Below are 27013 nucleotides of genomic sequence, written 5' to 3'. Positions count from 1 at the left end.
ACGTCCACCACCACGTCCACCACCACAATGTCCACCACCACCATGTCCACCACCACCACGTCCACCACCATGTCCACCACCACAATGTCCACCACCACCACGTCCACCACCACATCCACCACCACCATCATGTCCACCACCATGTCCACCACGTCCACCACCATAACCATGTCCACCACCATGTCCACCACCAAACTTTCCACCACCATGTCCACCACGCCCACCACCACCACCACCATGTCCACCACCACCATGTCCACCACCACATCCACCACCACAATGTCCACCACCACCACATCCACCCCACCAACATGTCCACTACCACCATGTCCACCACCACGTCCACCACCATCACGTCCACCACATCCACCACCACCATGTCCACCACCACATCCACCACCACCACCACGTCCCCCACCATCACGTCCACCACGTCCACCACCACCATGTCCACCACCACATCCACCACCACCACCACGTCCACCACCATGTCCACCACCATGTCCAACACCACACTGTCCACCACCACATCCACCACCATGTCCACCACCACCTCGTCCACCACCACATCCACCACCACCACGTCCACCACTACATCCACCACCACCATGTCCACCACCACCATCACATCCACCACGTCCACCACCACCATGTCCACCACCACATCCACCACCACATCCACCACCACCACATTCACCACCACCACATCCACCACCACCACGTCCACCACCACCATGTCCACCACCACCACATCCTCCACCACCACCATGTCCTCCACCACCACCATGTCCACCACCACCACGTCCACCACCATGTCCACCACCTCCACCACCCATGACAGGTAAAGTGTCACTGGAGGGCAGGGGTAATAGGAGTGTTAACCCCAGCTGTACATAGGACATTTAAGGATGCATTGGTTGTGAGAAGATGGGAATAGGGGCTAGAAGTATTACATCAGACCCAACATACATTTTGAAGAGGCGCAATGTCAAAGGGGCTCCTGTAAAAGCACTTGCAGCTTCTCTACCTCACAGTAGCATTCCTGCACGAGCCACTCACTCAAAACAAGCATTGGCATAGCCAATAGGTCTTTCCTTTGGGACCTTATAAGTGTTTAGCCATGCAACACTTGATGTTGTTGCACCAAAGATATTGTGCTGGATAACTAAACACTTATATGGTCCCAAAGGCGAGACCTATTGGCTATGCCAATGCTTGTTAATAGCTGGTATGCCAGAGTCATGTATCAATGCAATCGAAAAGTCATTCCATGGATCGTCTTCACACTTCTCTTAAGGGCAAGGCATCCTGGATAGACTATTTGCCACCTAATTGTCCTTACCAGGAACTTACACTATGAGATAAATGTAACCCTTCATCCTCATTGACAACTTCGTAATCCTGACAGAAGCAGTAACACTCCTCTTCGTAGTGAGAAATTTAATTAAGGGCATGTGGTCGCACTGAATGGCAACTGGTCTACCCCATACAAATGCACAAAAATGTAGGCCGCTCGCGGAGTGCAGAAAACTCCACTCAGTGTAGTGCAGCAGAGCTTTTTCCCCGCTCGCGAATGGTAAGTTGGCGAGCATGAGCTGCCACTCAGGTAGAATTTCTACCTGAGCGGCAGGGAGATCAGTGTGACCAGCAGTTCGCACTGCACTTCACAACTTGTGGAACTCCGTAATGTTTTTTGTAACTTTGCGGAGTTCAGCGTAGCGAAAGCCTATGAAATATACCCAGGCCTGCAAAAATGTTCCAGGGCCCATGCACATGCTGGAGCCTCCTTCTCAGTAATGGAATATTTCTCTTCAGCTGGTGAAAATTAGCTGGACGCAAACAGGATAATGCTCTCGTTACCCACCACTGGTACCATCCTTAATTTATGTACTTTAGAAGTAGCATCACTCTTGAGCACAATATTGTGCTCCAAACCTTGTAGCACTCCTAACCCTTTGCCGACTACTTTAGGAAAATTTTGTGAGCTGTTACTGTCCCTGTATGTGCCCAACATACCTGCCTTGATTAAAGCTGTTCCCATCCCTATGCAGCCCCTCTATCAGTCCTGGAAAAGAGGATAGGCATACTTGGCAGATTTTAAAACAGTTCACATCCTTCCTACAGGGCAGATTGCAGTTTGCAAAGACTGGATCACTCAGGTCGTATTCTTTCCTGCCCTTTGGAATAGCCACAGATTTCATGCTATCTCTAACATTATTAAAAAAGGACATGGAATTGCAAGCATCTTTGGTGCTTGGGGTCAAGATCTCTAACCGTAGGTAAGCAGATGACACACAGTTCGATTTAAAGGTAGTTAAATCTCAACCCTCCCATCAAACATGAAAGAAAATGGACAAGCAGCCACTCCGACAAATTGAACCCTGATAAAACTGAATTATTACTTCGTAGTCAGTTCATGTTTCTTGCCCTGGGATTCATTCTGTTATCACAGCTTCGAAAGAGTGACCGGATTGATTAGTCTGCACGTTACCAAATACATCCCCTTCATAAAATCAAAGGCTTCCTCCCCCAAACATATTTCAGTTCTGGCAGGCCTATCTACCTTCCACCTTGTCCGTGTCATATTGAATCTGTACTTGACAACCAGAGGAAGGTGACCTTATGCCCCCAATCCTTGCTAATTTGCATTGACTTCCAATAGAAGACCGACCCCCTAACCCTACTCTTGACCTCTGCAGTGCCTCAAGGTCTGTTAGACTGCCTACCAGGTCATACATAGAAACACAAAAAATCAATGAGGGGGAGAATGGTCTACTTGTCCTGTGTAACCAGGGTCTTGATTATGTTCGTCCCTTCATAAAAAAACCTCATATATGTACACAGGCAAACGGCGGTATATCTTGATTCTCCGCCTAAGTGTACTGTTACAGCATCATCATTGGGTTTTTATTTGTAATATGCTGACCTCCACCTGGAGGAAGACCAACTGGTTTGTCAGTAGCCTCCAGAGATAAAAAAAAGAGGGGGTGAATGTGCTCAAGTGTGGTGAGGTTAAAATTCTCTACATCACTTTATCATAAATATTTATTGAAGAAGTCGTGATGTGGGAAATTAAAAATAAAGGGGTGCGTATGTAGACCCAGTAACTAGTCTACCGCACTGTCATTGGTTAACGCGTTTCAGCCTGCTGGTGTAGTCTAGAGGCTTTCGTCAGGACCGGATATAATTTAGGTGCGCGTTGTGGCTCCTAATCTCATGGTTTACTTACCACTTCTACTTATGGAAGTCAGATCTGTAGTATCTGTACCTGTGGGGAAAGAAAAAAGAAAACGTGCAATGGTGGTTCTCCTTTATCATTCTCCCTACATGTTTGACAAAGTGGTCTAAGTTTTTTATAGGTGCACTTAATGGATACTGTGACAGTTATATTTAAGCCATATTTGGAATCTCTATGACCTTAATGAGTCCGAATTACCATTATTAAATAATGATGGCCTTTTATGAGAAAGAGCGGATATGGTGAGGTCTGGTATCATAGAAAAATGAAACTGCAAGTCTATTGTTTTTTGGATTTAGCACATTTGGATATTCTCATCATTGCCCTATTTGTGTGGAAGTGGGCATTAATCAGCAAAACAGTATTGTCATGTTGCGATTATATTTAAAGAAAGGGAGAGAGAGGACAGTCATTGGAACGTTGTGCCTGCGTGGTGTTTGCTTTTCAGCAGTGCGAGCGATTTCCGAGTTGCGCGTTAAGTATAAATGTGGGCATTTATTCCACGTAACTCTTATTGTTATCTCGATGTAAAGAAAGGCAAGTATTCACTTTGCAGCATTTGTTATGAGCATATGCGTGATTTTCAAAATGCTGGTCCAGTATCTGTGTGTATCATCTAACATGACTCTGTTGTCATCCTGGCATCTTAAGATAAAATACAAAAGGTCAAATAAACAGTTCTGCGCGTTTTCTTATAACCTCAAAAGAGGAGAGTGGCCTCCAAACAACTTATTTAGTATTAATGTGGGCGACATGTGAACGGGAGACAGACAACGTTAATTGCCTTTCACTTGAATAATATTCACTTCCTCGGAGTACCGAAGAGCACGGTCTGAACCTTAATTCTGTGAAGATAAAGACGGAATTAGTCATGCCTTACTTTCAAAGTCGACCGTTGTCTCGAAACCTGGGACATGTAGTGCGGCAGTCTCACCCTGATGGGCGCCGTGTCCTCTGGGTCCTTAATGCATGCACCAGAGAAATTCGCCTGTTATAGTTAGTTGAGCTAACTATAACTCGCGCGCCCGCAATGCACTGGTGATGATGACGTCACATATTACATCACTCATGACATGGTTAGTGACATCACTCATGACATCACTGATGACATCTCAAATGACATCACTCATGACATCACCCAGCCCAGAGCCACATCTGAAGACCAACACATGTCATAGACCTAGTGATCAAGCACCTCCGACACCCAAGAATGCCACAACACCCACCACCACCCCTAGGACTCCCCTACCACTGAGGCAGCGCAGAATAAGACAGCAAACTTTCCGAAAACGGCATGGCCCCTCAGCCACACAATAGATGAATATTGGGACAGGTGTGAACAAACTATATGTGAAGGAAGCAATTCACCCATGAATAACAATGCACACAATGAAAAGTGTAGCGGTGATGTGCTGGACACATCTCAGTATGCAGAACACACACCTCTCCATGTGCACAAATACTACTGGTGCTTGTAGTGTTGTGGACAGTGGACCCAACCATGTTACATCAAACACTAGGAACGATGTCAGTCATGTAGCTGTATCGTCCCCCCTGTAAGCTTAAGCGTAACCGGAGTGAGCTGGTCTGACGTATGCCACTTCAGAGTAGGAGTGTGAATAAATAGGCCGGGGCTCTGAGCGTGGTTCACTTGTGAACTGTGAAGACCAACGACTGTGCCAGAGCGGCGGGCTTCACCCTGCCACGAGGCTGCCGCCATGACCGCGGGTCTCCTCGACACAGGCCTCCTGCGAACCCAGCGGCACAGCTCCGCAGACTTATGTCTGTACAGACTACTGCCTTCGATCTACACTGCGGACAGCAGGCATTACAATTCACATGGAGTAGCGATTGCACATGACGCAGTCCAGTACGCAAGATACGATGCTCCCAGTGCGGCCCTCTCGGACCACGCATCATGACAGGGTGCGCACACGCTGAGCACCAAAGGTACCACTAACTCAGTGCACCACAAGTCATCGACACGTGGCCTTACTGAGGCAGAATTCAATAGACGAAAAACATTGCTCCGAGTGCGGCCCCCCGGACCAAGCATCATCGCAGGGTACGTACACACTGAGCGCCAAAGGTACTACTGCACCATAAGTCATCGCAAGGAAGAGTGAACAGTTTTATATCAGCAGTGAGGCATACTATCACTTAAAATTCACCCAAAAATACTTATAATATAAAAAGAACAGAAGAATCGAAGTACATTAATGATTACAATCCAGTAATTTTGAAGATGTGGAATGCAAAAATGGACATACAATATGTTGCCGATAACTCAATTACTGTTCCTCGCATACTATCCAAATAGAACTCCTTACCTGGAAAACACATGTTTATATGAAATACTGCAACATTATAGTTTTTAGAAAAAATGTTACAGAAAAAATAAATGAAGGGAAATATGCTGTAATTGGATCTGATGGTTGTTTCTTAAAGGATGGCAAAGGAAATTTGATTAATCACAGGAAATTAAGTTGTGATACTCCAGATAAGAGAGTTTTTCTATTTAGCTCTTCTGCAACTCTTCAAACCTTGGAGGACTAAAATGGAATTACTTGGTGATTTTGAGTGCTATGAAGATTCTTTCAAAGCATGTGAAGACAGTGCTACCAGTGAGGCCTGCCCGCACGACGCATCATCGCAGGGTGCGCACACGCTGAGTGCTTCAGGTGCTACTAACTCACTGCACCTCAAGTCATCGCCACCTGGCCTTATTGAGGCAGAATTCAACGCAAGCCGCAACACATGGTGCCACTAACCCTGTTCAACACAAGCTGATCCCACATGTGGAACTGTGTCCTGAGTCCTGAAAGGCAGTGACCTCAACTTCGTGGCAGCGACCACATCACCAGACTCCCTTCAGTTTTATTTGTTGTTGTTTTGTTTAAATAAAATGTTTTATATGTAAATCTTTCCATGACTAAGATTCTTGTTTGTCCAACCGCACAGGGACAATTCTGGGCCTAAGAAGGTTGTTGGGGGTATGTTGGTAATGTGGGAAGAGGGTGCATTACCTGCTGATGTGGGGAGAGTCAGCGTGAAAGGGGTATCTCTCACAGAAAGAACTCCGGTATGTTTTCAGAAATGCCTCGGACATATGCCAGCTGACGGACTGAATCACAAAATGGCTTTTCAATGCTTATGTAGTGTGACTTACGAACAGTTCGCACCCAGGCTCGCAGAGGGACAACTGCGGCCCGTCCAGTCGACTCACAGACGCAGTACTACGAGCCGTCTGCTCCCAAAGGAACAGCAGCCTAGTAGCTTGCAGAGGTACTGGCACAGCAGCGTACTAGCTTGCAAAGGTAGAGAGCTGCAAGCCGATGGACTGGCTTTTAACGGCATAGCTGCGAAGTGGTGATGTTGGGAAGAGGGAGCGTGAAAGGGTTATCTCGCACAGACAGAGCTCCGATATATTAAATTGCCCCCGGGACCTTTCTTTTATATACTCGATGCAAGAAAGCGCGCTTTCTGGACCATGACCTTTCTCCCTACAAAATTTGGCGTAATTCCGTTCAGCAGTTTGACCTGTAGTCTTGTCTAAAGTTTCCTATGGAAAATCCATTGAGAAAACACGTTTTCACACTCCCACATAGCTACCTGTCGCAGGCGTACTCGCTGTTGGTGTGCAGGTCAGTGGTCTAGTTGCCAACATGTCACGGCCACTCCCTGAGGGCAGGTTTGCACAAACACCACACCCATCCAGCACATGCGTCACAGGCCATGTGACCATGCAAATATAATGTATCGACAACGTCACATCCTTTATTGCCGATGGTGACTGGATGGCGGACGCTTCACGGGTCTCAATCATAAAGAGTCCATGAAAAGTTGCGGAGAGGGTTAGTCGCACCCTGAGCTGTGTGGCTGTCATGGGCCTACCACTACGTGGCGCGGACTTGAGTTGCACAGGGTTAGTCGCACCCTAAGTTGTATGGCCGTCAGCGGCCTACCACCACGTGGCGCTGACTTGCATTGCCAGGGTTAGCGGCACCAAAAGCTGATGTGGTCTCCGCCATTGATGACTCAGGGCTCAGCGACATGTGTGAGATCTGCCGGGCCGCGGAGAAGCTGATTAGGTCTCCGCCATTCATGACTCAGTACTCAGCGACATCTGTGAGATCTGCCGGGCCGCGGAGCTTTGACAGGCACGTAGAGTGCCCACTGGTAGACACTACGGTGGCAGCAGGTAATTATTTGGTCATGGATGCGCAGGGGTGGCAGTATCTCTCTCTCTCTCTCTCACTTCCCTCTCTTCACTCTCTCTCTCACTCTCTTCCTTCCTTTCCTTCTCTTTCTCTATCTCCCTTCTCCCTTTCTCACTCCCTTTCTTTCCTTCCATCTCTTTTCCTCTCTGGCTTTTTTTTCCTTCTCTGTGTCTCACTCCTTTGATATGCACATTTCACACGTCCTTATTTTGTGCTTTATTTTCCAGGCTGTCATCGACATTCATGGTCCCGACCGGAGTCTTCCGCCTTGTTGTTTTGTGTTCATTTTGTTAAATTTAGTTTATCCTTTATGTATACGTTTACGAAAAAATAAAGTTTGACGAAAAAAAATTCAATAAAGTTTTGTTTGTTACTTAAGTACTGTGTGACTCTTTCTCGTTCTTATTACTGTTATTTGGTGGTGTCCACCATGGTGTTAAATTTTGGGGCAGTTATTGCGGGAATACTGGTGATGTCAGCAGTTTGCACCAGCTTTTGAATAGTGTGTTAGATTTATCTCAACTGTAGTTGCATTAAAGTGCTGATAATGAGATGCAGAGTAGGCGTTCCCATGCAAAAACACACGAGGTGCACCTTTGCGATTTATTCTAAATACTAAAACCCTGTATTGAATTGCACTGTGGTAGTGGGTGCATTTACAGTGTACACACAAAATCAATGAAGAAATCTCATTGTATTTATAATGATTGGGAATAGTGGGTCAGGTGCTGGATCTTGACGGGATACACTGCCCAGTTCATGGTTTTTTTCTGTACACGAAAAACCACATCACAACTTTCACAACGAAAGGCAAACTCTTTGATGCGAAACAAATTCCGGCGATAACCCGCGTTAGCACCAGAGATTTTACACCTGCTTTCTGCTGGTGTTAAGCAGGACGACTACCTGCAGCATGAAAGGGAACACAGCCAAGAGCCACACCTGAACACCCACAGGTACCATGGAGTCAATGAGCATGATACACAGATACCCATGAGGGCCATAACACTCATCGCAACAACCACAGGACCGCCAATGCCCCCTGAACCCGCATCTGAGTAAGTGTGTCCGTGTGGTCATTGTGTTAGCATGATAGGCACGGGCCCTCCAAAATCACAGTGTGCTGTCTTCAGCGGATGTTACCATGTCACCTCAGCGTTGGCAGTGAGCCTGGAGATGTAGCTACGCACGCATCCTCCTGCATGCACAAGTGGCAAGGGAATGGGGTGTCGCACACATGTACGTGTGCAAGAAGTGCGGTAAGTATGTCTCTTTGTTCTGGTGTGGCCGCCACAAGGGCCGCAGCAGTCGATGTTGTAAAGTGGCATGCACCACCTCCAAACGACAGTGTCACGGTGTGATTGGAATGCCGCAGGACATGCGTGAATAGGCATTACAAGGGTGTGCCGTAGGAGTGCACGGGATACAACAGCGCAGCGCACAAAAGTGTGGGGGCTCGTGGGAGGGAGGAGCAGCTGTTTGGCAACGTAACACACAGTGAACCCGCCCATGTGCCACGTACTGGGCATCTCATCCATGATGACCAGGGTCGCAGACATCCCACAACACCCACAACCGGCTTTTGTACACATCCTGTATGAATGCAGCTGGAGAAGTTACTATAAGGATAAAAGATTCTTTGTCTGAGCTATCTTGCTCTAACACATCTGCTGCTCCGAGAAGGAACTTGCAAGTGGCGAGCCCCCCTGACAGATACGATAATATTTGCATCCGTCTCTCACACTACGCACTGCCCGATTTGAGAACAACGAGTGCACATCCCACACTCAAAAGTCCTTTCTCGTAGTTAGCATGCGTGAAATGGCCTTCACACGTACTCCCACCACAACCCTGCCCTGCACCCATTGCACACAGACCTGGCTCACTACACCGAGCTGTGCCATTTCATCCACAAAACTGGCACACGGCAAGCCAGTGCAGCTACAAGCAGAGCCACTGACGCATAGCAGGGCATCCCGAACACATGGTCGACTCCATTCAAGTCCACCTATACCTTGCACGTCTGCTGCATGTCCTGACTGCACTGCCTTTGGCAGTGCTGCGGATCACTTACCGGCTGAGCTTCCACATTGCGGATGTCACCAGCATTCAACCTGTATTGCTTGCAATGTCGCAAGTGCATATCCGAGTGGTGCATGGACGAGTGCCTCTCCAATGTGTGGGTAGCTGACATGGAATACGACGGGTGTGTGCACCCCCTGTTGGCCCACAACCAGGAGTGTCATGGTGATGCCCGTTTATGGCATGCATGGATGTTTGGCATGCACTTTGGACTCACGCTTTCATCCCCGAGTCCAACAGCAGCTCAATTTAGCAGCATGACATTCAAGGCAATACCTCACTTAATTTCCGTACCCCGCACTTTCAGACCGGTAGCGGTCAGTAGTTCAGCGGCTTTATCCCTGAGTCAGGCAGCAGCTCAGCTTACACCCCCAGCACCATCAGACCCGTAGGAGTGAGTAGTTTGCACTTTACAAATACCGAATTGATTTGATACGTGCGAATTTACCTTCGCACTCTCTGTATAACACCCCCTAAGCACCATACACAAGTTACAATGTTCGAAACAAAAGTTCCTCTGAGTAGGTATAACTACATGCTGACACTACTTGGACAGATGTGGCACAGCGGCCAGAGAACATGACTTCACAGCATATGACACACAGTTTGGACTCACGCTTTCATCCCCGAGTCCGGCAGCAGCTCAGCTTAGCAGCATGAGACTCTAGACAATACCTCACATATTTTCAGTACCCCAGCACTTTCAGACCAGTAGAAGTCAATGGTTCGTCCTAGTAGGTATAAACACATGCTGACACTACTTCCACAGGTGTGGTGCAACGGAGAGGGCACATGAATTCACAGCATAAGACACACAGTTTGGGTTCACGCTTTAATCCCCGAGTCCCGCAGCAGCTCACCTTAGCAGCATCAGACTCTAGGCAATACGTCACTTAATTTCCGTAGCCCAGCACTTTCAGACCGGTAGGGATGAGTAGTTCACGTCGCACCCCTGTATAGCACACCCTAAACACACCACAGAGGTTACAGTGCTCCTACCCTCCTCTTTCCTACTTTTTTCACCCTTTTTTCCCCTTACTTGCTTCAACAGAATCACAAAATGGTTGCCAACACTTCCTAGTTGCAACCGCTCACACTGCTCGCAGCCAATAAGCAGCAAGCTTGTGCTCGTAACGCCTCAGCCAATCAGATGGCAGAATTCCCAAATATCGATATGTGTAAATTTCGATATTTCTCCAAAACTACTGAACGGATTTACACCAAATAAACAAAAGCGTGCTTTCTAGACCAAGACCCTTCTCCCTGCCAAATTTGGGGTAATTCTGTTCACCCGTTCGACCTGTAGCCTTGTCTAAACTTTCCTATGGAAATTGCATGGGGAGAACATGTTTTGGGACCCCCTTTTTTTCTCGGCCCCCCTTGACGAATCACCCCCAAACTTTCAACATAGGAGCTGATATAAACAAAGAATTAGTTTGGAAAATTTCATGAAGATTCATCAAACGATGCCAAAGTTATCAGCAAAACAAAAAATGCTCTTCCTATGGAAACTTGGTCCTAACTATAACTACATACTGGCGACCGCCAGTAGGTAATATATACATACACACAAACACCAGCAGCAGCTCCTTTGCTATGGTGGAGAAAGCGATGTCCCCACAAAAAAACGCAGGAAAGGAAAAATAAGACGATAATTAATTCCCATTTTATTTTTCCTTTCCTGTCGACTGCCGAGTCTTAGAGGTTGAACCTGGGAGTGAAAGGCTCTGAGGAGAGTGGTAGAGCACTCTCATCACTAGGCATGACGGTTTGGTCGGCCCTCTCAGGCTGGCCAAACTGTCCAGCACAGTGAAAGCTCTCTCCAACCCAGCAACTCAGTTGGTTTGGAGAGAGCAGGCACAGACTCACAGTCTGTCCTGGAGGGCAAATCGAGGGCACTCGGGCCAATCTTGAATCTGCTGGCCTTCGTGAGAGCAGCTTCAGGATTGACCGCAGGGTATTCTGGGAGCCTGTGCCGACTTACAGTGAAGAGGAGCAGAAGAGCCTAACGGGGATGGCTGAAGAGCAGGAAAGCGTGACCGGGACGGCTGCAGGTATGTTTTTTTTTTATTATTTTTTCACCCGTAACACCTAAGACCCTCTTATCCCCCTGCCCGCCCTGCTGCTCGTCAAGCACACCGGCCACTACTGAGACACACACACTTCACCTGTCATTACTGGCCACTGTCATGCACCGTACTGAAGGGCGTGTTGGTGAAAGTGGAGTGAGCCAAATTTGCAATGCTTATGCCTGCACCTCGTTCCACCTCAGAGAAGGACTACTGACTCTCAGGAGTGGTCACCAGTGGGTAGTTATAGTTAGGACCTTGTTTCCATAGGAAGGGCTTTATTCATTTGCCAATATCTTTGGTGTTGTTTGAAATTCTCAAAACTAATTTGCCACTCACTTCAACTGCTGTGTTGATAATTTCGGGGTAATCCGTCAAGCAGAGGCTGAAAAAAAGGTGGAGTCCGCAAACACATTTTCCCCATCTTAATTTCCATAGAAGATTTTAGACACAGCTACAGCCCGAACTGCTGCACGGATTTACACCAAATTTGGCAGAAAGGTAACTCTTGGTGCAGAAAGAGTCCTTTTTAGGTCTCGCCTAGCTATTGCGTTTACGCAATCGCTATGCGAGACTCTAGTAAGGGGCATTTCAAAGTGCTCCCAAAAGTGGATTGCATGGCGAGCACGCGCACAATCACATGCATTGTGCGGCCATGCAATCATTTGGGGAAAGGCTTCAGCCCACTGGCGCCCTCGGCATCATTCTTCAAAGGGTCCGCTCCCCCGCCGCCGCCAAGCACGCCCCACGCTCCGCCGCGTCACAAATTTGCTTTCACTTTAGGCGCTTCAGCCCACTGGCCCCCTCGGCATCATTCTTCAAAGGGTCCGCTCCCCCGCCTGGTTCTTAAACTAGTTCTGTTACTTATAAGGTTGCTTTTGCAACAAATGTCTACCGTGCTCACTGTTTTGTGTGTACTTATATGCACCCCACACCCGCTTCGTTACCATCTATCTTTTTTACTTTAAATGGCCTTGGTTTCTCCTGTCTTCACAAACATCCAGCATACTTTGGCAAAGGAAACCCTCTTTCCTCGCGTTACTTATGTTGTAAGAGCTAAAAAAAACGACATTGGACATTTCACTCAAATTTTTTATTTCAGTATTTTCGCAGCGCTTTGCTGCAGACTCATCTCATCCCCTCTGCCTAACTTGATTTTAAAAACAATTACAGCTTGTCAGACAGTGGGTATTTTAGGGGACAACGTGCCTGTTTATTGAACAAACATTCATTTTCAGCGGAGTTCCTCGCATTTGCAGTGCTTTTATAAAAGCAAAAGCAGGTTTACACAAAATTTCAACACACTTAAGTATTTCGAAAAAACACCGATGTTTACATACAGCCACTCAGTGAATGGAAGGGCGGGGAATCGGCTTACCATACTCCAGGAAAATACCACAGGCGAACTCAGCAGCACACACATTCGAATGTTGCATAATTAAGTCCCATACCATAGCACACAAGAAATACTGAAACAACACCAAAAGCGAAAGAAAGTAAAGAAAAAAGTGCTTGCCTCGAAACATCGCAGTTGCAGTCCGGGAGGTCGTCGGAATCCACGCTGCCGTCGTCGGACACGCTGTCCGCACCGAAATCTGATGCAGCAGTCGCGACCACCATGGCCATCAACGGCTTGAACATCAAAAACAAGATTTTTGGAAGCAAAACTTCTGAATATTAAAGTCGCATGCAGGTTTTCCCTTGTGCTCACAGCAGTGTGCCAACAGCACAAGTGGGCTTGGGACACTCTGCAGCGCGCATATCATACGTATCTTGTTAAGCGAGCCTCAACGCAGCCACACAAGCAGGTCATGATTCTAAATAAAACTTGTGCTCCTCGACAAGTGCCAGGCTAAGTCCCATGGAATGCGAGGCACAGGCCTGTAGAGCACAACAGCCCTCACAGTTCAAAGTGTTCGGGGAAGGACGAGGGCAGCAGCAGTGGCGCAACGCAAGATGGTGGCATCTCACAGCAAAAAGGACCGAATATGCCACTGAAACACAGGCTTTACATTGCTTTGGGGGGAGCGGAGCGGCATGAATGAGGAGTGACCCGCAGGGGCAGGAGAGGCCTGTGTTACACCTTATAAAGACAGTTTTACTGCCCTCCGAGGACTGAGTGAAATGCCACTGCTACACCGAGGAAGAGGTCAGCAGACGGAAATGCAAAAATTACTCTGCAGTTTGAATGGGGAAGGCTATATAAAAAAGATAAACCTACGGACATCTACATTAATTTCTTATGAAGCTTAAGTTAGACATTTTGGAAAGCAGTAGTAGTCAAGTCAGGAGGCGAGCAGTAACATTTGTATAATACACGGAAGCATGCATCACGTCTTGAAAAACCTGCTCCCAGATGCAGCATCAGCATGCACTTGTAGTTCAAGTTAGTTATCTATATCTTAGGTAACGCTCTTTCTGATGAGTGCTCTATCGAGCCACAGATTTCTCATCTTTAGAATATTCGCTCGACTGAGCCCCGGAAGCTTTCAGCAATTGTAAAGTACGCTGACATCAGCCAACAAGCATTGGCATAGCCAATACATCTCGCTTTTGGGACCTTAAAAGTCGTTACCCATGCAATAGTTGATGTTGTTGCAACAAAGATATTGTGCTGGATAACTAAACACTTATTAGGTCCCAAAGGCGAGACCTATTGGCTATGCCAATGCTTGTTGCTATATGAGGTAAATCCGTTCAGTAGTTTCTGAGTAACTTGAAGAAATTTCCAGTTGTACATACAGGGATGCGGTGAATGTGTGACCCCTCCAGATTTCGAGTGGAGAACTGATTGGCTGCCAACACTTCAAACCAGGAAGTGTTTGCAGCTATCTTGTGACTCAGAGTGAAGGAGAGCTGCAGAAAAAACATTTTAAAAAAAGAAAAGGGGGCAGGGTAGAAACACCCTGACCCATTGCTGTTCTTGGGAAGGTCCTACTGGGACCCACCAGGGCAAAAAAAGCTTTTGTTTAAAAAACTATTTGCTGAGAGTCGTGCTGGATCAGCAACTCCCGCTGAAAGTTGAAGCGCGGACTCACTTGCTTCATTAAATATAGACCCCCAGGTGGGCCAGGTCCTGGGGGCAGTTTTTATAGTTACGCGGGGGCTGCCTATGCAGCACCCTCCACACCCTGGGGACCACCACTCCCCCGGGGCAAACATTTGTAAACTAATGTGGGGGGCCCGCAGAGCCCCCGCAGCCCGAGGGACCACCACCTCCTTGGGGAAATTGATTAAAATTAATATGGCCTCTCCCGCAGCCTCGAACACCGCCACCTCCCCATGGCTAATAATGTATTAATGCAGGGGGCCAGGCCCAGAGACTGCCACCTCCCTGGGGCAATAAATAATAAATAGAAATGTGGGGGCCCACATACCCCTCCACCACTGCACCGGGTACCGCCACCTCCCTGTAGAAATCACTAATAGAAATGCGGGGGCCTGCTAGGCCTCACTGCAGCACCGGGGACCACCACCTCCCCATGGCTCAAATCATATATATGTAGGGTGTCCATTGTGGAACCCCAGACCCAGGGAATGTCACCTCCCTGGAGCAAATTAGATCAAGGAGGTGTGCCACGTTACCCGAGTTCTGGAGCGTTAGATGGCCTTGTGAACCGTCATCCCCCAAGGCCGGCTCCAGAAATGTCCTGGGGTGCCCACCCCCGGGACACTGCAGTTTGCTGTTTGCACACAGTGCTCTGCTTTGAGCAAACAAGAGCATTTTGCTCTTGCTTGCTCAAATTGGAGCACAACTTGCTTTTACGCACAGGGAGCTTCATATTAGCAGCTCCCAAAGCGTAAAAGCAATGCCTGCTCCCGCAGGATAAAGGAAACCGGCAGGGACTGCTGGGGCCTTCAGGCTCCCCCTGCGGTCCCCATCAGTGGCAGTGGGTGCCCTAGGTAGGACCAGGGCACCCACACTATAAGCCGGGCCTTGGGGGATGGGGTTCCCATGGCGAAATTGGCCCAGAAGTGGGGATGTGTGGACACCCTCCCATTACTGAAAAAAATAAAAATAAAAAGATAAAAAGGCCGGACCCTGGGGGATGGGGTCCCCAGGGCTGAAAGTAAGTCCTCAGGGATCTTTTGGTAAACGAAGATTACCCATGTTCAGTCCAGGCCTCTTATTCCCCCAAATATCAACAATAAGGGGGGAATTTACTACAGTAAAAACTTTGCCATGCAACAGTATTACTGACATTTTGACTAATGCATCGCAGCCTATTAAAGAAATAGCAAGAACACTCCATCTATCTAGAAGCAAGTTAACATTTTTAATCAGTGGTTTAAAATTCAATGGATGCAGGTCTTAATTGTTTTCAGTAATACATATATCGTCAAATAAGTCTTGACCTGACAAGAATACCCACCCAAATAAATCAGGGAGCGCATCACTGGAGTAAGTAAATAATAGCATTTCTGTTTTATGATGGTTAATTCTGTACATACCCTGCGCATCCCCCTCACCCATTGAGGAGGATCGGGTCCCTGGGGCTGAAAATGGCCCAGGGAATGGGGGCCACGCAAACACCCCATTAAAATTCTTTTCCCAAAAAAGAAAAAGAAAACCCCCCGCATGTTGCCAGAGGGCACGCCTCCTTCACAATCACTCTGCAAACGTGCCTCCTGGTGTAGTGGTGGTTGGGGAGTGAAGTCCTCTCGGATGCTGATGGTCCTTGGGGTCCTAGAGCCCCTTCTGTTACCTACAGTAAGTCCCAGACAGTGGGATTGCTGAGAGGGCTTGGAGGCCCCTCCCCCTTTCTCCACCACTCTTCAAACACACCTCCTGGCACGCTGCGGGTTGGGGAATAAATTCCACTTTACTCCTGAGGGCCTCAGGACTAAAGTGGACTCTCTTCCCTCAACCAATAGTGCACCAAGAGGCGCGTTTACAGAGTGGTGGAGCTAGGAGCCATGGCTTCTGATGACCCCTCAGCAAACCCACTGTGTGGGACTCACTGGAGGTAAGAGGAGAGGTAGTTGGCTCCCAACGACCCTCAATAGTTAAAGGGACTTTATCCCCCTACTAGTAGTGCGCCAGGAGGTGCGTTTGCAGGGTGGTGGAGAAAAGGGGCGCGACCTCCGACAACCTCTCAGCAATCCTATGTTTTACACGATGACGTCAGTAGTCACAAATATAATTTTTTTTTATAAAGGTGGTTTCCTTGTAAATTAATCACAGAAAAAAAGTTAAAACAATATCTTACTAAATATTTAGTCAAACTTTAATTAAAAAATGTCTTTAAGTGTATCTTTCAGTATGTGAAATACATTTACTGATCACAGATACTCCACAGTAAATGCGACAATGTTGTGCCGACTCACAAAATTGTTAAAAATAAAACCAGTTATTAATGTATTTTCTGATAAACACATACCAAATCAAAAATGAGTGGTATATAATATAAATATAATATACAATAGCCATCTACAGAAAGAAAACAGAAAAATCTTAGAGGTTCACTTTAAAAAATGGATGTTTCAATTAAGGGATGTTATAGTTAGGAATCAGCATTTAAAAAACCTTAGAAAATCACTGAAAAAAACAAATGTTACTGGGGCTTTATAGTTAGGAAAAATAATTTTTTAAAACATAGAAATTCACTGAAAAAACTAATTTAATAGGGACGTTATAATTAGGCTACCATTTCACTTGTGCAAAACCAGAGAAATAAAGCAGTTATAGTTAGCATAGCTAACTATAACTCGCGCCCCCGCAATGACCGGCTTATGGCCTCACATATTACATCACTCATGACATGGTCAGTGACATCACTGATGACATCACTGATGGCATCTCAATTTACATGAATTTTGGGGACGGCCTAATTGTAACTTCTAACCCATGTGTTACATAAGGATCTTTGCAACAAAATTATTAATCGACCGAGCTATCTAGATTAGAAAATACAACTAAAACCTAATACTACATACAGTGCTCTGGAAAAGGTGCATCAATGCCTCACTGAATGTATCATCACCCTGGCACCACGCTGGACCCAGGGCTCTCTGTCCCACAGTGCATGGATGAATGGATGACACTGACATGCCAAGGGAGAGCCTGAGGAAAGCTGGGCAGTGTTGTGCATCAGTAAGTCAGAATATTGAGTCTTAGCAAGAAGAATATCCAACACCGAAAGGTAAAGGATTAATTTTTGTCCCAGTCCATGAAAGTGCACTAGGTGCCTGCTAACCAAGTCCCCTGTGCCAGATCTCTTTCCCCAAAACTGTGCCCTTGTTTTCCACAATTGGCAATACCATTATAACCATCTGTAAATCCCTAGTAAATGGTACCACACTTACCTAGGGCCTGAGGCACTAAAGCAGGTTCCTAAGGGCTGCAGCACGAAGTGTGTCACCCAAAAGAAACCCTCATCAAGCTCAATGCAAACTGCCACTGCCGGCTGCATATCTTGATGCAGACAAAAGTGAAAATACGACATGATACACATCCCTGTGTGCCATGTCCCCTAACACTGCATGGTATATATGCAAGTCACGCCTACAGCAGGCCTTCCAGGCCTCTGGCAGGGTGCCTTATATTACATGTGAGGACATATCTGCATGAGCAGCCATGCCCCTGTGCTGGTCAGTTCCATTACTGCCAGTACAAAAACATGCGCTGAGCACTGGTGAAAACGAGTTCCCCAGCTACATGATGGCTTCACTGACTAGAGGAATGTTTGGTATCAAACATCTCATATTAATAAATCCACACTCATGCCAGTGTTAAAATCCACACTCATGCCAGTGTTAGATTTAGTAATACATGCACACAGAAGGCACCTTAGAGGTGCCGCCTGAAAACCTACCAGCCCCTCTTGCTGAATGACTAGCTTTCATCAGCCTACCACCAGAGAGGAGTGCCTGGCCCCCGAGGGTGAGGGCCTCTGCTCTCCGGCGGTCATAAACCAAGCCTGCTTGAGCAGGGATGCCTTGCACCCCTGCCCACAGGATGGCCTGCGGATTAGCATTCCGAAGTCGGGGAGCTTCAAAGAGGCCCAATGCCTTTGGTATGCGAATCTGGTTTCTCTCACAGGAGAGAAAAATTACCCCTTGTCTAGCGTCCTTGGCGCCTGGACAGGTGGGAAAAGTACCAAGGCAAGACAGGCATGTCCCCTCTCAACTGAGCACTACCCCTGAACTGGGCTACCTTAAATGGATGCGACTTTTCAGAAGTGACCATCATTGTGGTGGCAGATTTAGAATCTCTGGGACAGGGTTATGCCCACTTCGCCCAGGAAGTGGTCATGTACGGACATAATGACCCTAGGGGTAAGTATCTCATTGGCTACTACCCTATACTCCCCTAATTCTCCTAAATTCAGTATTTATGGGAGCCTTGGCACCAGGAAATAAAATCCTGCTGACCAAATGAAGAAGAAGGACTGAAGAGCTGCGAGAGGCAAGAACAGTAGAAAAGCAACTGACTTGTCGCCAACACTGCCAGCCTGTCTGCTGTTCCCGACGATTGTGCCAAAGTTGGATTATCCGGCAAGCTGCTGTGCCTCCGAAAGCCTGGGAGGAATGCCAGGACTTCTACCAAGACTCAGGAACTCCTGTGGAGCAGCAGAGCTGCTTCCCTGCATCCTGGGAGCACGCAAAGAGATCCGAAAGGACTCCAAGACCATTAAAACCCAACACCGGCAAGGACCACTGCACCCATTCCTCCAAGCCCGCTTGAAGTAGACCAATGGTGCCAGCATTGTCCCCCAGCCTCCAGAGACAAAGCCCACCTTGGACTTGCTCACTGTGGACTTTCCGACACCGCCTGCAGCCCCTGTTTGCGGGCCCCTCTACTGCGACTGCTCCCAGTGACAAAAATCCAACACCTAAAGATACCTCTGCACCCATCGCCCAGGCCCGTGGAGAAGAGGACCAAAGGTGTTCCCACATCTTCTAGCATTGTGAGAGCTGAACCCACTTGCTGGTTCAGCCTGGCTGGTTTCCCAGTCCAAACCAGCAGGCTCTTTTCGACCAGACCGATCCCCATAGGATAACATTGAGCCCCCGATGCTGAAAAACACCTCTGCACCCACCAATCCCAGTGCCGCCCGAGGTGACCAGTTGGTGAAGTGCCCGAATGCACCCATAGGATAACATTTGGCACCCAACGCTGAACTGAACCTCTGCACCTGGCCTTCCCAGTGCTGCCTGGTGTGACCTCTTGATGCTGCCTTGGACCCTGCCCTATGCACACCTTGGGCCCGATTCACAGAACTAACTTAAGACAAAATCCTAAACTTACTACCATTTTGGTATTCACAGAAGGCACTTACTCATTTTGGTATTCACAGAAGGCACTTACTCATTTCGGTATTCACAGAAGTTAGGAGTCCTAACTTTAGGACTCCTAAATGCCTTCTGTGAATACCGAAAGTCTTAAAATTAGGATTTTTCTCAGTTTAGTAGTAGTATAGTTAGGAGTCCTAACTTTAGGACTCCTAAATGCCTTCTGTGAATACCGAAAGTCTTAAAATTAGGATTTTTCTCAATTTAGTAGTCCTAAGTCTAAATTTAGGACTACTAAATTGAGAAAAATCCTAATTTTAAGACTTTCGGTATTTACAGAAGGCATTTAGGAGTCCTAAAGTTAGGACTCCTAACTATACTACTACTAAACTGAGAAAAATCCTAATTTTAAGACTTTCGGTATTCACAGAAGGCATTTAGGAGTCCTAAAGTTAGGAGTCCTAAATTTAGGTCTACTAAATTGAGAAAAATCCTAATTTTAAGACTTTCGGTATTCACAGAAGGCATTTAGGAGTCCTAAAGTTAGGAGTCCTAACTATACTACTACTAAACTGAGAAAAATCCTAATTTTAAGACTTTCGGTATTCACAGAAGGCATTTAGGAGTCCTAAAGTTAGGACTCCTAACTTCTGTGAATACCGAAATGAGTAAGTGCCTTCTGTGAATACCAAAATGAGTAAGTGCCTTCTGTGAATACCAAAATGGTAGTAAGTTTAGGATTTTGTCTTAAGTTAGTTCTGTGAATCGGGCCCCTTAAGTCTAGAAGGCTGCTCCTAGAAGTCATTGTTAAGTGACTGTATGCAGCGTCTGTTTTTCCCTAGGCGAACACTGCCCCAAAGTGCTTCAATTCCGATTTAAAGTACCCAAAAAAACTTCTTCCTAAAACCCTGCTATTTTAAAAAGCACTTATCGGATTTCGATGATCCTGGTACCTAAAGGTATATAAAGATATGTGTTAATTTTATAAATTGGTGTGGATCTCCTTATTGAGTCGTGTGCATAATTTATTGACTATTGTGTGTATTTGTAGATGTTTAACACTCCTCTCTGGTAGGCCTAAAGCTGCTCGACCACACTACCCCCTAAAAGAGCACCTTTGGATTGCTAGAGCAAGCCCCTGTTTGCTAGTAAGGGAATACCTTAACTCTTTGCATGGTATACCTCTTTTTGGTATACCATATAAAGAGCCGGCTTCCTACAGTGTTATGAGCAGCTCTGGCACGTGTACGCCCACCATACATGTCAGCTTATTGTGGTCATCCAACACAGTATGCAGTGAGCGTGAGTTAGGGGCCTTCTGTGCTAGCACAAGATTTTAAATTACATCCACGTTCTGGAACCAGCCTGCACAATGAACATGCGCATTAAGGAAAACAATCTCACCCTCCAGTCAGTGTCGTGACAGTCATGATCAGACTAGGGTTGCCATCTGGCCTGGTTTTGTACTGACATGACTGGTACTTTAATGTCCCTGTTGGTACAAAAATTAGGAAAACCACCTAAAGCTGGTATTTTTTGCCCCTAATCAGTACATATTTCAAACAGTAGATATAAGAAAGAAACACTTCAAAATGTGTTACAAAGTTGCCCCGGTGCTTAATTTGAGCCAGTGGTTTTGGGAAACAACCTTTACAACGCAGTCATTACATCGCACTACCTTTACCTAGCAGTCATTACATCGCAACATTCTATACATCGCATATCATTACAACTCAGCCATTACATCGCATGTCACTACAACGCATGTCATTACAACGCATGTCGCTACAACGCAAGCCTTACATCGCAAGTCGTTACAACGCATACCATTACAATGCATAGTACCCTTACACTATCCAACACTTACCCTACAGTTAGACTCACTGGAGTTAGAATAGCAAATTTTACCCCTACACTATCCAACACTTACCCTACTGTTGCACTCAGTGGAGTTAGAATAGTAATTTTTACCCCTACACTATCCAACACTTACCCTACTGTTGCATTCACTGGAGTTAGAATAGTAATTATTACCCCTATACTATCCAACACTTACCTTAAATGCGATGTAATGGTATGCATTGTAATGGTATGTGTTGTAAAGGTATAATGCGATGTAATGGAATGCGTTGTAAAGGTAGTTTCTGAAAATGCGATGTAATGGCATGCAATGTAAAATAATGTGTTGTAAAGGATGTTGCAATGTAAAAACTGCGTTGTAAAGGCATGCGTTGTAAATCTATGTGTTGTAACGTCATACATTCAGTGGTTTTTGGTTCTGAGCACTGGCACTTAATCATCAACACCGGCGCTTTTATGAGCACCAGTTACATTAATTTATGGTAGGCACAGGGAGATTAAGTGATTTGCCCAGAATCGCAGGATGTTGAGCCCACACTGCAACACAAACCTGGTTCCCCAACTTCAAAGTCGGCAGCTCTGGCCATTATACCACATACAAACAATAGTGGAACTACCCAGGTATAATGTATCAAAAATATTTTGTATTCATATAGACAGTTATATCTTTATTTTTAAATAGTAAAAAGGAGAAAGAAAAGAAAATGTTTTCCCCTAAATACAATATCTCAATGTGCACAATAACGATATATTCAGTACATTTTGCTACATTGAATACCTCTCTAACCTCAAACGGGCCACCGACCATCATTACTAGAGGTTTCATTTTATCCATTCCTGTTATCAACACGTCCATACCAATTACAGCTATTGGTCAGATTATCTTTGTTATCCACCTAGGTTTCTTTATTCGTAATTACATGGCTTCCTGATGAAGGCACATCGCCGAAACACGCGTAGGACACTGAACTTTCAAGAGCAATGCCAAAGATGATTGTCCTTCAATGATTTGAAGTGATTTATTGTGCATTATCCATGTTTCTTCTCCTACATAAAAAAATATTTATGTTTTGTATGACATCCTTATATACAATATTGTGTATTATCCAACACAGTGTGAATGTATTGGTTAATACTGAATATTCACCCAGAGAAACATGGGTATTCAATGTAGCAAAATGTACTGAATATATCGTCATTGTGCACATTGAGATATTGTATTTAGGGGAAAATGTTTTCTTTTCTTTCTCCTTTTTACTATTTAAAAATAAAGATATAATTGTCTATATAAATAAAAAATATTTTTGATACATTATACCTGGGTAGTTCCACTATTGTTTGGATATCTTAGGTCCACGGTTGTATTTCATTTCCTAAATGTTTTATTTACAACCGATATCCATGCCCTAATTTAGGAAATGTTTTGTCATGGGTGCCCCATGCTCACACACATTATCCCACATACCACATCTTCTCCCCAATTTTATGTTCAGTAGTTGGTTGAATTTTAGGCTGCGCTAGCAAGAGAAATTGGCTGGTGCAAGCTCCCTCCTGACTAGAACCCCAGCACTTATTTTTTTGCAAATTTACCACTGGGCTGCCCTAAAGACCCCGGCTTATAATTAAAGTAAACAAAGACAGAAAAGCATGTTAAAAATGAATACAGATGATTTCATATAAAGTTCTACTTAAGAGCCATATCCGTACCTTTGCATAATGTTAAAACATGAACAGGTGGCTGTTATTAGGGTTGAGCCTGCGAGAGCATGAGTTAGCGCATGCGTCTCGCTTGCGAGGCACTATTGTATACAAAAAGGGCATGGAGTCCACCCGCTGCTTACCATTTGTTGGCTAGCATTGCACTCTTCTTCACAGCCCAGTAATTGGTCTCTGCAGACCAAGCATCATATCCATTCCTTTCCGTGGAGCAGGGACCAAACACAGATTGATTCAACTTAATCAGTGCCCGTCCGCTGCTTCCAACGTGATTGAGGTACTATTTTGTTCTTTTTAACTTCTAGTGCCCGGCAAAAAGAAGGCAGCAGACTCTAGAGTGTGAACCCATGTAATTAACCCAGAGTTCAGGAAAAGTGAACTTGCTTTTAGCTGCATGCCAGCATTATTGGCAAGCCACTGAGATGAATCAGCATTTTCAAGGTTGGTCCACAAAATATTTTGAAGATCAGAGTGACTGGCAAAAATGTGTCCAGCAGGACAAACAAAATTACAAAGTTTTAGTTTCTATAGATAAATGTCTTTCATTTTGCCAAGTTGTCTTTTCTCACTTTGCAGGCACTTATTTTGTTTTTGCTCGTGGGCGCTGTACTGAAAAGAGGACGATTCTCTTGTTCTAAATATTACAAAGCAACATTGTTTCTTTCTTTTATGCAATTTATGAAAAGGTGTTTTAACACACAATCATGCAGTACACTCCAATCCACCCCGTTCCAATCCACCCCAGTCCAATCCACCCCAGTCCAATGCATCCCACTCCAGTCCAATCCACCAAACTTCAATCCAACTGATTCCAATCTAGCCCAATCCAATCCACCCCACTCTACCCCAATCCACCCCACTCCAATCCAATCTAACCCACTCCAATCCAATTCACTCAACTACAACCCACTCCAGTCTAATCCATCCCACTCAAATCCAATTCACCACAATCCTCCCCACCCCACTCCAGTTCAAAAACTCCACCTCATTCCAGTCCAATCCACACCACACCACTCCAATCCAATCCAATCCACCCCACCCCACTCTAATTTGCCCTGCCCCAGTGTACCTCATTTGAACTCCCACTTCAATTCATCCCAATCCACCTCACCACATTTCAATCCACCCCACCCCAATCCAATTTACCCCACTCCAATTCACCCCACCCAATCCAATCCAACCCACTACAATTTAACCCACCCACCCCACTCCAATTCAATCCACCCACTCCAAACCACTCCATTCAACGCAATCCACCCAACCCCAATCAAATCCACTACACCCTAGCCCACTCCAATCCACCCACTCTACCCCAATCCAACCCATTCTACCTCAATCCAACCCATTCTACCTCAATCCAACCCACTCAACCCGATTCCACACCACTCTGTGACTTTCTACGCTACTCCTCTTTACAACACTCTCAAACACTGACCCACTGAACTCTACTCCCCCTACTTCACTCTATGACCCTACTCCGACAATTCCACTCTACAACACTCTATTCCCCCCACTCCCTCTATGACACTCTACTCCCCTACACTCTACTCCCCTACTTCATTCTGTGACACTCTACTCTACTCTTATCCTTTCCACTACACTCCATGCCACTAACTTTTAGCCATGCTGAACAGCAGTCACACTGGTGTACTTCATTGCTAAAACACATTCCCAAATCATAGGTGAGACCTATTGGCTATGCCAATGCTTGTTTCTCTATTGTAAATGTGGCAACCCTAGATCATATCCGACTGTCTTTGTGAGCCATGAGCCGACTCAAAAATTATTTGGTGGTGTTCAACCCCAAACACCCCCTCTGACGATATGCCCCTGAATTCTGAAAGGATGAGACATCTCAATGTGCCTCGTATCCAAAAAGAGCCATTGCCAAGCAATGCACTGGACACACAGCAGCCTTCTGTGACCAACCACAAAGACACCAGGCCGCCCCGACTCCGCTCAATGAGAACCGCAGAACCCCAAAGGGCACCCGGGCTCTAAAAACAGTAGAGAACCGTAAAATGATACAACTCCGCTGGATAAACGAGGGTATAACATGGCCACGCCTATAACACTCCTAATGACAGTGCTAACATGTATCCCTCTAAAGCTGATAAAATGGGTAACATGAAAGTGGGTCACAAAAACGTCTGTTATTTACACTTTACAGCGCTACCAAACGGCAACTTCTTCGATGGCAAACTGCACGGTACATTTAAACCACAGCAATACACTACTTTGAGGACAGGTGTACAGACGTAACTCCCCCGCCCCCCCCCCCCCCCACACACACACACACTATAGAGTAGTGCGAGCTTTGCAAACGAATTTGGAAGTACTGTGTTTTTTCTTTTTTTACAATCATCCTACAAAATACATATCTCTGCATCACATATCGATGCCGTCTTATCTCTGCATCACATATCGATGCCGTCTTATCTCTGCATCACATATCGATGCCGTCTTATCTCTGCATCACATGTCTATGCTGCCTTCCAAATTGTTCCAAAAGCATTCTTTTCTTTTTCACTAAAGACTCCAGGGCAGAGTTTGTTCATATGGGTCGTGGGGCAAATGGATGAGCAACACTCAAAGGATGTTTGGTGAAAGAGAGAGATTTTGGTTACACATTAAGAGATATTAACGAGAGCACGTGTCGATCGCAGCTTGCTCTTTTCAGCTCACCTCTTTACATTTACGACCAAGGTCCTCGTGTTGGGAAGAATAGAACAGCCGGCGAAAGAGTAATTTGGCAACTTCAGAAATTGAAAAGTTTTAAATATGTGGGTAAAAAAGTCGTTCATTCGCTTCTTCTGTATCCGGTGGAATTGACACACGTGTACACTTCTACAACTCTGCTCTCCAGTGGCGCTACCCACCCCAACCAACGCGCACATAGACCATCGGAATTTAAATGTGCCTTTTTGCAAGAACCTTACCTTCTTTTTCTGCGTGCCTTCTTTGTCCGAAGCGTTGGATGGTTTCCTTCGCAACATGTCACTTTTTTTCTTTACAGGAATAAAGAAAGGAAAGGTGTTTCAGCTTACAGGCTTCGTCTATGTATCATTGCAAGGCGCCGGCCTGCCCAGGATCTTTAACGCGTTACAGGAAGCCGGTCACGTGACCTGCTTCACAGCGCTGGCTGGTGTGTTGCCGCCTTGAGGGTACCTGCGCCCCAGGAAGGAAGTTACCGCTTCAGGGACACATAGAAGTCTAAATCCTCAGAGAAAGAAAGGGGGAGGGCACAGACAGCAAATTGAGTTTTGCAGACGAAATGCCACTCAAATCAGTAAAAATAATTATCGATAATCTTAAATGCACAGATGTTAACACGACTGTGACAGAAAAGGGGAAGTCTCGTCGTAAATTAGCAAATTCCGTTTCCTGAGGGGGAGGCGACATGTGTCACTCGGTTTACGAGGAACTAGTGCGTGACCTTATGATGTCAATCACTTCCTGCCTCTGGGGTGTTTGCTACTTGGGCTCTGAGTGGGCAGAACATTTCTCAATTTCCTAAAATGTGCTGGTGTGTCGCCTGTAACAAGAGGTCACGAAACCGTACCTATTTACCACCACGGCCCTAAAAGCTCACC

The 27013-nt window shown here is 46.0% G+C and overlaps 1 protein-coding gene across 1 annotated transcript in view; it reads right to left on the bottom strand.

Annotated features, from left to right (window-relative positions):
- Positions 1-26805, bottom strand: part of SASH3 (SAM and SH3 domain containing 3) — a 285239-nt gene extending 258434 nt beyond the window's left edge. Inside the window, exon 1 of the mRNA XM_085607768.1 lies at positions 26360-26805. Within this exon, the coding sequence (XP_085463894.1) occupies positions 26360-26416 (57 nt within the window). The 5' untranslated portion in view covers positions 26417-26805. The remainder of the gene's footprint in view (positions 1-26359) is intronic.
- Positions 26806-27013: the final 208 nt, after the last annotated feature.

Source organism: Triturus cristatus, chromosome 5_2 (genome assembly GCF_964204655.1).
Source record: "Triturus cristatus chromosome 5_2, aTriCri1.1, whole genome shotgun sequence".
NCBI classification, from domain to species: Eukaryota; Metazoa; Chordata; class Amphibia; order Caudata; family Salamandridae; genus Triturus; species Triturus cristatus.
The sequence above is the reverse complement of the archived record's forward strand: the minus strand, read 5'-3'. Positions and strand labels throughout refer to the sequence as shown.